This window comes from Stegostoma tigrinum, chromosome 8 (assembly GCF_030684315.1).
Source record: "Stegostoma tigrinum isolate sSteTig4 chromosome 8, sSteTig4.hap1, whole genome shotgun sequence".
Lineage (NCBI taxonomy): Eukaryota > Metazoa > Chordata > Chondrichthyes > Orectolobiformes > Stegostomatidae > Stegostoma > Stegostoma tigrinum.
Window position 1 is genome coordinate 100,572,079 of NC_081361.1, and position 16,326 is coordinate 100,588,404.

At 43.2% G+C, this 16,326-nt stretch overlaps 1 protein-coding gene across 4 annotated transcripts in view; it reads right to left on the reverse strand.

Annotated features, from left to right (window-relative positions):
* LOC125456638 (collagen alpha-1(XXIV) chain) overlaps positions 1 to 16,326 on the reverse strand; it is a 373,921-nt gene that overhangs the window by 317,615 nt on the left and 39,980 nt on the right. For all 4 annotated transcript variants that reach the window (XM_059648175.1, XM_048539953.2, XM_059648174.1 and 1 more), the window contains exon 2: positions 3,258 to 3,322. In XM_059648175.1, the coding sequence (XP_059504158.1) occupies positions 3,258 to 3,322 (65 nt within the window). The remainder of the gene's footprint in view (positions 1 to 3,257; positions 3,323 to 16,326) is intronic.

Here is a 16,326-nt window from a genome sequence, read left to right on the forward strand (position 1 = left end):
CAATGGTGGACATGCCCAGACCCAGGGGTCACAGTGTAAGGAATTGGAGTGGACCATTTATGACAAAGATGAGGAATGGTGGACCAGGCTCGAATGGCTGAATGGCCTCTTCCTGCCCCTTTCTTTTATGTTTCTACGTTAATATCGGCACGATGGGCTGAATGGCATCTTTCTGTGCTCTTTCATTCTATGACTGCATTATCATAAGTTCCTATGGTCAAGATTAGCAGCTGTCCCTTTTCAAACTGTGCAGAACGTAGAACATAGAACTGTAAAGCACAGTACAGGCTCTTCAACCCACAATGTTGTGCCGAACTTTTACCCTAAACCTAAGGTCTATCTAATCTCCACCCCTACCTTATACTATCATCCATATGCCTATCTAATAGTCGCTTAAATGCCCCTAATGAGGCCGACTCCACTACCCTCTCTGGCAATGCATTCCACGCTCCGACCACTCTTTGAGTAAAGAACCTACCTCTGACATCTCCCCTATATCTACCTCCACTCACTTTAAAACTATGTCCCCTCGTAATAGCAACCTCAACCCTCAGAAAAAGTCTCTGGCTGCCCACGCTATCTATACCCCTGAACATTTTGTACACCTCCCCATCGCTGTACAAAAAATTTATTTCAATAAACCTGAAGTGAACCGAAGAACACGCTCCACAAACACTTCCGGCTCTTGATTCTGGACTTTTGTTTTCACTCAGATTCTTATGTTGTTATTAGTGGCTTTAACAGGGAACCCTAAAGGTACACATTGCCCTGACATAACACAGTGTAGAGCTGGAGGAACATAGCATGTCAGGCAGAATCAGAGGAGCTGGAAAGCTGATGTTTTGAGTCGGGATCCTTCTTCAGACGCTGTGTGGCCTGCTGCGTACATCCAGCTCCACGCTGTGTTAGTGATAATGGGAACTGCAGATGCTGGAGAATCAGAGATAACAAAGTGTGGGGCTGGATGAACACAGCAGGTCAAGCAGCATCTTAGGAGCACATGACTCCAGCATCGGCAGTTCTTACTATCTCCGACTAGTACATATTACCCTGTTGTGTTCTGTCCTGTGCTGATGAAAACAAGCATTTAGTTTCCCAGTTAAACAGTCTCCAGACTGGGAATGCAACAGTGAGTTAAAGGAGCAGAGTTATTACTGCATGACATGAAAAAAGAAACAGGTTTGAGCTTAACATATTCAGCAGCAACAATACACTGCTAAATTTTGACTTGTTTTCTTACTTTTCTCCTCAGAGTCTTTCTTTTCTTGCCATTATTTATCTTTCTAGGATGAATTTGACTCCAATTCAAACTTTCTCCTCCCTTGTACGTCTGTTTTTATCCACGAGTTTCACTAGCTAAGGAGATAGACCATCAGTTATATCATGCACTGACATGGATGTTGCTGGTTCCTCTCAGTAAATCTCACCTCCTGCCTCCAGCAACATTCACAGCACAAGAAGCTGAGTGCTGTGGGTGAAAGTCCCACTCGCTGATATCTAATGTTCACTGCTCCAGCAAGTTCTGGGACAAACAACGTGCAAAGAAATTTTCTGTCAAGCCTTCCTGTTACCACATCTTTCATCTAGCTCATACTGAAGCACAGCTTGGATTTCCATTAGAAATAGGAACAGGAGGCAGCTGTTTGGCTCCTCAAGCCTGTTCCCTCATTCAATTGAAACATATCAGATCTGACATTCCTCATGACTACTTTCCTGTCCTTTCATTGTAAACCTTGACTCGCCTAATATCCAAGAATCTATCTATCTCAGCCTTAAGTATACACAAGGACTCTGCCGCCACAGGTCTCTGAAACAGGAAGTTCCAAAGACCCCCCAAGACAAGAAATTCCTCCTGATCTCAATCTTAAACTGGTGCCCCTTTATTCTGAGACTATGCCCTCTTCTAGACTCCCCCATGACATACTGTCAGCATTTACCTATCAAGCCCCTTAAGAGGCTTATATATTTCAACCAGATCAACTCTCATTCCCCCACACACCAGTGATTAGAATCCCAACCTGATTAAACTTTGTTCACAAGACAATCCCTCCATACCAGGGATCATCCCATGAACCGTCGCTCAACTACCTCCAATGAAATGATATATTTCCTTAAATAAGGGGCCAAAACTGCTCACAGTGCTCCAGGGGTGGTCTCATCAGTTGCAATAAGCCTTCCCTACTCTTATACTCCAACACCCTTGAAATAAGGACCAACATTCCATTAGCCTTCCTGATTCCCTGCTGCACCTATGTGCTAGCTTCCGGTACTTTGTGCACAAGCTCCCCTACAACTCCATTTTTGTAGCTTTCTGCACTTTTTTCTATATTTAAATAATACTCTGTTCTTTTGTTTCCTTTCCAATTACTGACAGTATCAAATCGATGGGCCAAAGATCCTCGTCTATACTGAATGATTCTATAGTTATAGTGTCACGGACCCTTTGGTCCAAATTGTCCAGGCTGACCAGATATCCTACATGAATGCAACTCCATTTGCCAGCATTTGTCCCATATCCCTCTAAACCCTTCCTATTTATGTACTCACCCAAATGCCTTATAAATGTTGCAGTTGAAGCAGACTCCTCCACTTCCTCTGGCAGCTCATTCCATACACGCACCCACCCTCTGTGTGAAAAAGTTGCCCCTTAGGTCCCTTTATGCCCTCTCACCTTAAACCCACGCTCTCTCATTTTGGATTCCTCTATCCTGGGGAAAAGATCCTGGCCATTCACCCTATCCACACCTCTCATGATTTTATAAATTTCTATCAGGTCACCCCTCAGCCTCTGATGCTTCAGGGAAAATAGCCCCAGTCTATTCAGCCTCTCCCTTTTGCTCAACTCTCCAATCCTGGCAATGTCCTCGAAAAATCTTTTCCAAATCCTTTCAAGTTTCACAATATCTTTCCTATAGCAAGGAGAGCAGAGTTAAATGGAACATTCCAAAAGTTTTTGAACTTCACATTTTCATTATATTGTATTTGCTAGCTTTGTGCCCACTTATTTCAGGATGCCTACACGCGTAGCAGCATGCTGTAGCCTTCTGATAGAGATGCAGAAAGCAGCCTGCAAAGACAAGGGCTTAATAGATTGGATGCTTTGGCGTATCGAAGATGAAAAATTGTTTCAAGTACTTTTTTTTCAGACAATGTGAATAATTGCAGTAAATCTCCAAGATGTAGGTGACAGGCTACTGATGAGGGGCAAGAAATGTTTCCCTGCAGCATGCGAGATGTCAACAGAAATACAGTCTTACCTTGGATGTGGCTTGGTGCAAGTCCAGCCGTCAAACATATCGTCAACAAGAAAAGGAGGGATTCCCTGAAGAGAAGTAAACTCCAGATTAGTCAACCTTAAAAAGGTGCTTTGAAGTCTGCAACCTTCCACAGCATACAATGCTTTTGACAGAGAATTTTACAAAAACCAACCACTCAGCCCATCAATTGCATGCATGGGTTTATACTCCTAACGCGTCTCCCTCGCCATTCCCCAGTCATTTAATTGTTTTGCTCCTAATAGTAATGCAATTTAATCATTTCTCCATGTTCCAATCCATCCAAACATTTGCATTCATCTCAGCTGCTGGTAAGCACTCTGTGGGAACGATCTGTACATTCTCGTCATTCTTTGGAGCTTGTGGTTTAATCATATTTCATTGAATTGGAGTCATATTCAATGCAAAGTAACATGCTAAATAAACAAAAATTGCTAGAAAAACCTCAGGTCAGGCAGTATGTGTGGAGAGAATTCAGACTGAGCGTTTTGGATTGAATGACCTTTCTCAGAACATGATACATGATTGATTACGAGTTTGAAAGCCATGTTCTATCTTAACTTGTGTCAATAAGACACACAAATAAGTTAGCTGATCACAAATTAAGAGGCAGCATGCAGTAAAACACAGTCATTGCAATGAGTTTGGGAGCAACTTGATCAAACATGGAATCTCTTTAGAGACATCGTGTCACCCTACATGATTCACATGTCTGTGCTGCTTCATACATGATATCAGTTTGTTTTCAAACTATATCACTGAAGAATTAATCAAATCATTGATTATTGATGAACAATGTTCTTATCTATGAAAGTATCAGAAATGTGAAAGGGGTGAATAGAGTGATGGTCTAGAAACATCCAATCAGGTAACCAGGGGCCTGCTTGCTTTCTGAAGGGCTGTGGGAGGATGGGAGTTGAACCACATTAAGTTAGTCAGTGGGGGAGGCAAGGTGATTGAGTCCAGGGGAGACAGTGGCATAGTGGTTGTGTCAACAGACAAGCAGGGGAGCAAGTGACAATGTTTGTGGTTAAAACATTGAACGTTTTCAGGACTGAGTTATTGATAAATTCTTAGTACTAAGGAAATCAAAGGGTATGGGGAGAAAGTGGGAACAGGGACTGAATTAAATGGTTAACAATGATCGTGCTGAATGGTAGGAGCAGGCTCAAAGAACCAAATGTTCTAATTCTATTCCTATTTTCGATGTTTCAATTTTCTTTACACAGAGTGAGAGAATGTGGAAGTCCTCACCCAGGGAATGATCAAGATGAATTGTACCCGTACCTTTAAGGGGAAGTTGGATAATCATGAAGCAGAAAGGAATAGAAGGCTTTAGTGATAGGCTGAAAAGGAGAGGGAGTGGGAGGAGTCTTGTGTGGTATAGGATCTCTAGCACAGAGCAACTGGGCAGCACAGTCTGTCTCAATGTTGTGATGTGCACACAACTCCATTTAATTATCTTTGAAAATTCACTGAAAGATTTCAAAAGCAAGATCATCTGCTATTCATGAGTCATGACTGAATCTTGCCAATGTATGTTTAGGATTTCCCAGAACACACGACTTCAATTCCTCAACGGGCTCGAAGTATGAAATGCTGTTAGCTGCAGGACCTCACAACATGATACTGGTTTCAAAACTCACTTCCATTTGATTTCGAGCCATCGTGAGATACGTCAAAGATAAGTAAATCAATCCAGAAACTATCATCCAGCGGCATTTCAAAATAAAAGATCATTCAACCAAATGATTAATTTTTACACAAAATTGCTTTAGGGCTTCATTTGTAAATATTTTCACTGGCTTTAGGTTAACAAGTCTGATCTTAGACAATCTTAATAAAATAATGATTGAAATATTTTAGTCTTGTTCATCGAATAAACAGCAAAGGCAGTTTGGGCTCGCACATTAAGCCAAGTAAATTTTTATAGGTGAGCTAAGTCTTCTTTGATGCCTAACAACTTTTCTGGCACTGAAAATTTTACTTTTACATGTGTGGATATTCATTCCTTCAGGTTTTAAGCTTTTACCAAAGGTATAGAAAAACTGAACTGAAAAGTTCTGATTTTAACCTTTCATTTCTGTAGTCCTATCTTTCCCTTTTTCTCAAACCTGTTTTTCATTGAATTAAATATTTAAATGTATACTTCCTAGTTTATGCTCTGCCTGTCTCAGTCAGAGTTCTTCAAATCTGATTGCTTGAGGAGACATGATCTTTCCCCAGGCCCCTTGTAGTGGCTGAAATGGCTCTCCAGTTCTTACATATTGGAGTTGAAAAGTCCACAAAAAATCTGCTAGAAATATAATGCACAACAAGCATTAATCCCTAACCCAAAGTCCAGGTTTTTGATTAATCCTGTAAACCCAGAACTGAGCACGTGATTATTATTCAGAAGAACATAAAACACAAGGGTAGGAGTCCATAAGGCCATAAGATGTCGGAGCATGGAGGATCAAGAAGGCAATGGCTAGTGGTATTATTGTTAGACTGTTCATCCAGAGACCTAGATAACGTTCCAGGCACTCAGGTTCGAATCCTGCCATGACAGATGGCATTAAAAGCCAAATCTGGAATTAAGAGTCAATATAGGGTGGAGGGAGAGGAACACAGGAGGTCAGACAGCATCAGAGGAACAGGAAAGTCGATATTTCTGGTCAGGACCTGTGATCAGGACTGGGGAGTGGAAAGGAAGCACAGAAATAATTGGAGAGGGGTGTTGGGTTGGGCAAAGGTATGTAGATGCAGCTTGGGAGTTGGTCAATGGGAAGGGTGGGGTGGATAGGTGAGGTGGTTATGTCAGGTCAAGGAAGCGGGAAGAGGGGAGGGCTGGCCATGAGATGAGGCCAAGAGTGGGGAGATTTTGACACTAGCAAATTCTATGTTGAACTGATTGGGCTGTAAGCTCTTGAGGCGGAATGTAAGGTGTTGTTCCTGCAACATTTATGCAGCCTCATTGTGACATTGCAGGTAGCCCAGGATGGACATGTTGCCCAGGGAGTGGGAGGGAGGAGTTGAAATGCCTGGCAACTGGAAAGTGGTGTGATTGGAGCTAAGAGCGCAGATGCTCTATGAATCTGACATCGAGTCTGCACTTGGTCTCCCTAATGTAGGGGTCAGCACATCAGAGCAACAGACCAGGTTAGAAGACATACAGGTGAATCCCTGTTGGATGTGGAATGATTGTTTGGGGCTTGCATGGAGATGAGGGGGAAGTGTCGAGCCTCCTCCAGCTCCACACTGCATTGACTCTGACTTACAGCATCTGCAGTTTTTGCTATCTCCTGAAATTAAGAATCTATGACATTTTTGTTCTGGCAATCAACATCTGTTTCAATAATGTCCATGAGGGAGGGAAACTGCTATCCTTGTCTATCTGGCCTATGTGTGACTCCAGGCCCAGAGCGATGTGGTTGATCCTTAACTGTTCTGAGCAATTATGGATGAATAATAAATGCTGGCTCAGCCAGCGATGTCCTCATGTTGTGAGTGAATTTAAAAAAAAAACAGAATTTGGCCCATTCTGTCTGCTACAACATACGATTATCATTAATAGGTTTCACAACTCCATTCTTCTGGTGTCTCGCCAAAACCTTTGATCCCTTTACTAATCAAGAACCTATCTGTCTGTCTTAAAGACACTCAATGATTTGACCTCCACAGTTCTCTGCAGCAACGGGTTCGACAGATTCACCACGCTCCGGCTGAAAAAATATTCTTCCTCTTCGGCCATTCGGCCCCTCAAGCTTTCTCCACCATTCGATAAGATCAGGACTGATTCTGTGAGCCATTTTCCCCACTATTCCCATATGTCTGAACTCTCTTTGGTACACAATTGGTTATTGATCACTGCCTTGAATATACACAACAGCTGAGCATCCATGGCTGTCTGAGATGGGGCAGGGGGGGTGTAGTTTCCAAAGATTTGCTACCTTCCAAATCAACGCATTTCCCTTCAGTTCAATTCTAAACAGCTGCCCCCATATTCGGAGACTATACTCCTGGTTTTAGATATCTCGAGATACAGCCTCACAGTGTCCTCACCGTTAAGTCCTTTTAGAATGTTACATTTTGCTTGCAATAACTGATTTCCCAAAACTCACTGAATATAGATTGGCCTTGTCTATTCAATTTCTCTTCATAGGACAATCCTTTCATCCCAGGATCCAGTACCTTCCCCCTTGGACAAGTATGTTCCTCCTTAGGTAATGAGCCCGAAAAAAGGTAAGGGTCTTGAGCGGTGGTCTCATCAAAGCCCTATATAATTAAATTGGCATATATCTCCAAACCCTTTACATGAAAAGCTAGCAAATTACTAACTGCAAGATGGTCCTACGGAAAATCACAAACTATTTCAGGTGAGTATTCTGCTTTGTGGGAGATATTCTCTACCATTAACATTGGTGCTCATTCTGTACATCTTAAGTCGACTTGCTGGAATATACATCCATTAAAATCATATCCAGAAAGAGCAGACATGTCAGTAAGCTTGTGCCTCCTAAAGTTTTCCAATCTGATTCAAACCACTTCCATTCACAAGCTGCAATAGGGTTAGGGTTAGGCACAAGCTTGTACCTCCTCAAGCATCACAGGCCCAAACTCTTCCTTTATCATTGTTTTAATCGAGCTGTTTAAATACACCTGTGTGGCAGGCTGGGACTTGAATCCCGAGGTCACTGTTGCTGCAGTTCAGGAAGAGGCCATTCATCCCAAAATGTCTGTGCTGAACCATTGAGAAGGCTATCCAATGAAACCCATGTCCTCTTCTGGCATCATGGAATCCCTACAGTGTAAAATCCTGTCACTTACCTTTTAAGGGTTTATTCAATTCCCTTTTGGATGTCACTATTCAGCCTGCTGCAGGAGGTCTTATTGTACAGGGTGAGTGTCCCAGCCTGTTAGCCAGAAACAGAGTATCAACCTGTAAATCCAAGATAACAAAGTGTGGAGCTGGATGAACACAATAGGCCAAGCAGCATTTTAGGATGCTGCCTGGCCTGCTGTGTTCATCCAGCTCCACACTTTGTTATCTCGGATTCTCCAGCATCTGCAGTTCCTGTTATCTCTGATACAATTTTAACCCGTAATTCCATCCAGGCTGGAGGGAAACAGGAGTGAGGTAGTTAGCCATTCCCGGTTAGCCATGTGACCGAACGAAATGGGAGCCTCCCACCATTTCAATCGCTAACTCCAGGCAGTAGCGTGCATGTAGAAGTGTATGTAGCCACCGCAGCACTACGATTCACTAATACCCTTCGGGGAGGTAATTGCTACCCATTCACAGACCGAGCTACGCGTGTCTCCCAGACTCACAGCAACGGTCCCCTTGTGATTGACAATAAATGCTACCCTAGCCAACATGGCCAACATGCTGTGCATGAATTACAAAAACATTCAACCTCTGGGATCATCTGTAACGCACTTCCATTGAATCGGTTTCTCTCTTAGACACTACATTCCAGGTTGTTAAAAGACACAATTATAGAAGCTCCATCTCCTCCTCCCCTTGAATTTTTGCTTTGCTAATTATTTTAAATATATAGTTTACATACATTGAAGGTGGGGACGGTAAGTTATCACATGTTGTTCTAACATTGCCAACTGTCTGCCTTTTGTGCAACTGATCACCACTTTCATGGTCCATTTACTACATTCCCCTGAGGCCCCCGAAATCAGATGTTTCCAAAATCGCTCAAATTACTCCATAATCCATCAAGATTATATACACGAGTCACATTGATTATGGGATGGAGTTAAGCACACTCCAAAATAGCTGCTTTCCTGGCCTCCATGCAAGAAGGGGCTGGAGACAGCTGTTAGCATACAGGGGAAAGGAAAGGCATTTTAAATGTTGCTGCGCCATCTGAATTTGGTGAAACCATATTTGGTCCTATGTCAGTGTTTAAAAAAATCCCTCAAATTCTTCACTGGTCTGCTTCTGGTCTTGTGATTAATCAGGGCTGTCTCATTCTCTGTCTACAATGAAACAGTTGCTTTAAGTCACAATACTAAAGGCTAGAAGTTTAGACAGACTCAGGATCTTGCCTTCAATTTGATTTTCAGGTTAAGGAATGGGATGTTGTTTCCCAAATTCTTATCCTTCTTATTTTACTTGTAGGTTGTCTTCATCTTCACTATCCCTCCTCCATATTTACTATCCTCCCCCCTTCATTATCCTTCTCTTCTTAATCTTCAACCATCTTCCCTCCATTTAAAGTCATTCTTCCTCCATCTTCAGATATCCTTCCCCCATCTTCAGCCATCTCTTCTCCACCATCAGATCTTTCCCCTTTCACAATCCCTCCGCCACGTTCAGACATCTTTCATAGAATTTTTCATAGGATCCCTACAGTTTGGAAACAGGCCCTTCGGCCCAACAAGTCCACACCGACCCTTACAGCATGCCACCCAGTTCCTAATTCTCACATCCCCAGACACTTTGGGCAATTTAGCATGGCCAATCCACCGAGCCTGCACATCTTTGGACTGTGGGAGGAAATCAGAGCACCTGGGAGAAACCCACACAGACATGGGGCGAATGTGCAATCTCCACACAGACAGTCATCCGAGGGTGGGATTGAACCCCAGTCCCTGGCGCTGTGAGGCTGCAGTGCTAACCACTGAGCCAGGGTGCTGCCCTCCACTCTTCCTCCTCCTCCTTTTTCTAGTTTCTGATTGAAACCTAAATTCTACCACCTCCTAATTCACCCTCTTCCTGTCAATTGCTCTCAAACACCCTAACCACTTTGTAGCCCATGTCCATGTCTTCCAACGTCTAACATAGAACATAGAACAGTACAGCACAGAACAGGCCCTTCAGCCCACAATGTTGTGCCGACCATTGATCCTCATGTATGCACCCTCAAATTTCTGTGACCATATGCATGTCCAGCAGTCTCTTAAATGACCCCAAATGACCTTGCTTCCACAACTGCTGCTGGCAATGCATTCCATGCTCTCACAACTCTCGGTGTAAAGAACCTGCCTCTGACATCCCCTCTATGCTTTCCACCAACCAGCTTAAAACTATGACCCCTCGTGCTAGCCATTTCTGCCCTGGGAAACAGTCTCTGGCTATCAACTCTATCTATGCCTCTCATTATCTTGTATACCTCAATTAGGTCCCCTCTCCTCCTCCTTTTCTCCAGTGAAAAGAGACCTAGCTCAGTCAACCTCTCTTCATAAGATAAGCCCTCCAGTCCAGGCAGCATCCTGGTAAACCTCCTCTGAGCCCTCTCCAAAGCATCCACATCTTTCCTATAATATGGCGACCAGAACTGGACACAGTATTCCAAGTGCGGTCTAACCAAAGTTTTATAGAGCTGCAACAAGATCTCACGACTCTTAAACTCAATCCCCCTGTTAATGAAAGCCAAAACACCATATGCTTTCTTAACAACCCTGTCCACTTGGGTGGCCATTTTAAGGGATCTATGTATCTGCACACCAAGATCCCTCTGTTCCTCCACACTGCCAAGAATCCTATCCTTAATCCTGTACTCAGCTTTCAAATTCGACTTTCCAAAATGCATCACCTCGCATTTATCCAGGTTGAACTCCATCTGCCACCTCTCAGCCCATCTCTGCATCCTGTCAATGTCCCGCTGCAGCCTACAACAGCCCTCTATACTGTCAACAATACCTCCGACCTTTGTGTCGTCTGCAAACTTGCTGACCCATCCTTCAATCCCCTCATCCAAGTCATTAATAAAAATTACAAACAGTAGAGGCCCAAGGACAGAGCCCTGTGGAACCCCACTCACCACTGACTTCCAGGCAGAATATTTTCCTTCTACTACCACTCGCTGCCTTCTGTCGGCCAGCCAATTCTGTATCCAGGCAGCTAAGTTCCCCTGTATCCCATTCCTCCTGACCTTCTGAATGAGCCTACCATGGGGAACCTTATCAAATGCCTTACTGAAGTCTATATCCACCACATCCACAGCTCGACCCTCATCAACTTTCCTAGTCACATCCTCAAAAAACTCGATAAGGTTTGTGAGGCATGACCTACCCCTCACAAAGCCGTGTTGACTGTATTTGATCAAGCCATGCTCTTCCATATGGCCATAAATCCTATCCCTCAGAATCCTTTCTAACACCTTGCAGACGACAGACGTGAGGCTTACTGGTCTGTAATTGCCGGGGATTTCCCTATTTCCTTTCTTGAAGAGAGGAATTACATTTGCCTCTCTCCAGTCCTCAGGTACGACTCCAGTGGAGAGCGAGGATGCAAAGATCTTCGCAAGTGGCGAAGCAATTTCATTTCTCGCTTCCCAAAGCAGCCGAGGACAAATCTGGTCCGGGCCTGGCGGCTTGTCAATCTTAACTGTGTACCTCAGGCTGATTGGTCAGAAGATAATGTCAAACGAAACCAATGAGCAGAACGCTGAGGGCAAGCATTGAATAAAGGCCATTCTTACCTCTTATGAGGAAATCTAGAACTAGAGATCACCATTTAATAATCAGGGGTCACTCATTCAAAAACAGAGCTGAGGAGACACTGTCTCACTGAGGGTCATGAGTCTTTGGTACTCTCCCTAAAAAGACAGTGCAAGCAGAGTCTTTGAATATTTTTTTAAGGCAGATGTCGATAGTTTCTTGCTAAGGGAGTGAAAGGTTATCAGAGCTAGGCAAGAATGTAGATTTGAGTTTACAATCAGATCAGCTATGATATTATCAAATGGCAGAATAGGCTCAAGGGGTTAAACAGCCTACTTTTGTTTCTTGTTCATTTGTACAAGCCTTCAACCTGGTGGCCCAGATGTGTCAAAGGAATCCTGAGGCAATTCCCATTGGAATTTAGAACAATGGGGGTTTGGGGGGGGGGGGTGGTGGTGAGGCGCGTCATATAAAATGATGAAGGGAATAGATAAGATAGAAGCATGGAGGTGTTTCCAATAGTGGGTGAAACTAAAACTAGGGGGTCATAGCCTCAAAATAGGGGGGAGCCAATTTAGGACTGAGCTGAGGAGGAACTTCTTCACCCAAAGGATTGTGAATCTGTGGAATTCCCTGCCCAGTGAAACAATTGAGACTACAGCATTGAATGTTTTTAAGGTAAAGGTAGATCTTTGAACAGTAAAGGAATTCAAGGTAATGGTGTGCAGGTGGATAAGTGGAGCTCAGTCCAAAAAGGATCAGCCATGATTCTGTTGAATGGCGGAGCAAGCTCGACAGGCCGTACGGCCTACTCCTGCTTCTGATTCTGATTTTCTTAGTGGGACTTAAGGCTGTTTCTATGGTCAGTAATTATAGGCATTGGACAGTATACACACATTGCAACATTTGAATATAGTGTCGGCATTGGTCCAAACTGCAGTGCTCTGTTGTTAGCTTTGCAGAAACTTCACCTCACCATTTGCCTTGCCACTGACTTCTATTCAATTTTGTGACATTGCTGCTATGGATTCAAGTTGGAATCACTAAAAAACAATTAGCAATGACTTCCAATAAACCTCTCTGACCCTGAAAATTAGCCACTGGAGTAAGGGAATATCAATGCTATCAAGTGCAAATGTTCCTTCAATTCGATTGCTTGTCACCTCCCCGTTACCCCCCTCTGCCAACATGCACTCTAGTGCAACATTGTGGGCACAAAAATTTTGAGCTGGGGTTAAGTTTGCTGACCTGCAGATACAATATGGTTTCCTGCGAAGGTAAACTGGCCCATTTCAAGAACGTGCTGAAATTAAGCCTGTGCGTGTGTCCAGGATGCCCACAGGAGTGAGGCTGGCTGTATCAAATTAGTCACCCAATGTTCCATGGTGGACATCATGCAGCCAACTCTCTCAGCAAAATGACCATGAAGGAAATATTTTAATCATGGGGAGAAATCCCTGTTCATTTGCTTCAATCGTTTAAGGAATTTCAATTTTTTGATGACCTCTCTTGCTCTACAGAATCAGAATCTGAGATTTATTGCAGCGCAGGAAGACATTCTGCCCATCATATATGTGCTAGCTCTTTGAAGGAGAGCCCGCCTTCTCATAACATGCTGTACATTCTTCCTTTTCAGATAATAATTGAGTACTTTGATAATGAATATTTTTCACATCAACCTGTTTATAGATGTCATGGCACTCCCCTGGGCCAGGTGGGACTTGAACCCAAGCCTCCTGTCTCAGAGGTAGGGAAGCTACCACTACATCACAAGAGTCAACATCTTAATAAATATTGGATTTTTAAAAAGTTGTTACAGCTGTCTTTTAATCTTTCTTTCTTCTTTGGATCTAAATCACCTTTTTTGTAACAAATGGCTGCGCTTTACTTCAGGGGCGTTAAGTAACCTTCGGAGCAAAGTGTTGTCTATCTTTATGAGGGAGGGGCTTACCAAATTACAAACCAGAAGTGTACAGTTACCTATTTTTAAGCCAGGCAATAAATCAAGTCAGGGTAACAATAGGCCCTTTCATCAGACCTCAGTAACAAGCGCAGAAACAGACCATTTCCAGAATTGGCAGGTCTGGTTCAGGTATTCAGCACATCAAGTCCATATTCCCTCAATGTTGCTCAGAAATATCCGTGCAGCCTCCAAACCTAGCCTCCTCTAAATTTCTACCTTCAGTCTCATTGTTATAGGCCACACCTCCAGTCATGAAGGCCATAAATTCTGGAACTCCCTTTTCTCAATCTCTCTCTCTCTCAGCACACTGGGTGCTCACTTAAGAGTGACAGGATTGTAAGTTTGAGACCCCTCCAGAACACTGTCCAACAGCCAAGTGCAGTCCTGTATTGTCAGATGAACCGACATTCTGAAGTGAGATCCTATACATGTTCTCAGATTCCATAGGACTATTTTGAAAACGACAGTGTAGACCGTAAGACCATAAGTAAGAACAGTCGTAGGCGGTTTGAGCCTGCTCTGCCATTCTAGAGGATTATACATTTTTCTACCCTTTCCCCATAACACCTTCGATTCCCCCAACTGATCAAGAATCTATCTCAACATTAAATATACACAAAGATTCTGCCCCCACAGCCTTCTGTGGCAAGGAGTTCTAAGGACTCACAGCCCTCGGAGAAGAAATTCCTCCTCATCTCAGTCTTAAATTGGTGCCCCTTTATGAGTTCCCTACAGCCCAGGCCAGTCTCTGTCACTCCAACAACATCACAAAAACAGAATAGGCGTTATAATCACATTGCTATGTGAAAATTGGTTGCTGCATTTGCAATGCTACAAAGATTGCACTTCAAACCCATTACTTAGGCTGTGAACCATTTTTGGTCACCACCAGTTGTAAAAGATGCTACACATCAATACAAGTCTTTTCCTTGATTAAACCCTACCCCTTCCACTAAGCCTTGTTATCTTCCAAGCCTTCCAAATCCTTGATTCACCTTCCAAATCCACCCTTCTACCATTTAGAAGAACACAGGCAGCAGATACATGGGAATACCACTAGCTGCCAGTTCCCCTCCAAGCCGGTCACCATCCTGACTTGGAAATGTGTCACCGTTCCTTCAGCATCACTGGGTCAAAATCTTGGAATTCCCTCCCTAAGGGCAATGTGAATCTACCCACAGCCCACAGATTGCAGTAGCTCAAGAGGGCAACTCCACACCACCTTCTCGAGGGCAACTAGGGACAGGTAATAACCATTGGTCTAACTAGCAATGCCCATGTCCCATGAATTAATGAAAATATTTTCAGTCGAACACATGGTTAAACTATATTACTAAGCGTGCATTTTTTTTTAAAAATGGGGGTGCAAGTTACTAGCTTCCATAAGTACTGGGTTTCGTCTTACTTTAGGATTCTGTGCGTAAACAATAATTAAGTAGTTTTTTTTAAGAAACAGGTCATTGGGCTTTGCTATTCTGTAACTGTTGAGCAGGTTAGTTGGGCTGTACTAAATAAAAACCGAAAGAACTGCATATGATGTAAATCACGAACAAAAAAACAGAAGTCACTGGAAAAACTCAGCAGGTCTGGCAGCATCTGTTAAGAAAAGTCAGAGTTAATGTTTCAGGTCCAGACAGAGTGCCTTCCTCAGAACCCAAATGCTCTTTTTTAGACAGACTGTACACGTTAAATAGCTCTTGTCTTTCGAGACACCATGTAATTCAGCCACAGTTCCGTTAGTGGAACTTGTGCTCTCTGTCTCGAATTGCAATGACAGATCAGTAGCCATTTACCCCCCCCAAATACCGGTGCCCACTCACTGAAATTGTCACCCAATTAAATCATTGCCCTGCTCTTGCTCCATTGCCCCATAATTAAAGTAAATAATAGGGCTACATGTTAAAAGTTTTTTTGAATGTTTGTTTAAACGTTTTTCCAGTGAGAATGTCAACTTATTGCAAGTCAGGTTGAAAGTGAGATTTTATAAATATTTCATAAACACTGCACCACAACAGTCCCAAGAGCTGGGCTTTTACCTGAAGGTAGTTTAATAAAAAGATCTCTGGAGTTCTTTGCACCTGGTGGATACTATTTGTAACTTGTTGCTTTTAGGAGTGAAACGGGCAAGATGCCAGCGACTAGTCAAATAAAGGGGTGAGCTGTGTTCTCCCCTCCTGAGTTACTGTAGATACTTTCAAACCAACCTGATCAGAGATGTTATCTCACACCTTTGGAGGATGCAGGAACTCTACCACCGTACCACGAGTACCATCACTTGTAAGCTATTCATTAGAAGCTTAAGGAGGGATACAGTAGAATGGTTTAAAGTGATCAAAGGTGCTAATAGCTTCTCAGTACTGACCCTATTTGTCCTGGTGAAGGAGGTCAAAATAAAGCAGAGTATTTTAGGGCAGGCAATAGAAAGGTGGTATTATTGCTACAATCTTAATCCAGAGACCCAAGTAATCTGGGGAGCTGGGTTCAAATCCTGGCACATCAAGTGGTGGAATTTGAATTCAATAAATATTGGGAATTAAGAGTCTAATGATGACCGTGAATCCATTGTCAATTGTTGGAAGAACTCATCTAGTTCACTAATGTCCTTAACTAAACTACCATCCCTACCTAGTCTGGCCTACACGTGACCCCAGAACCACAGCAATGTGGCTGAATCTTAACCACCCTCTGGGCAATTAGGGATAGGCA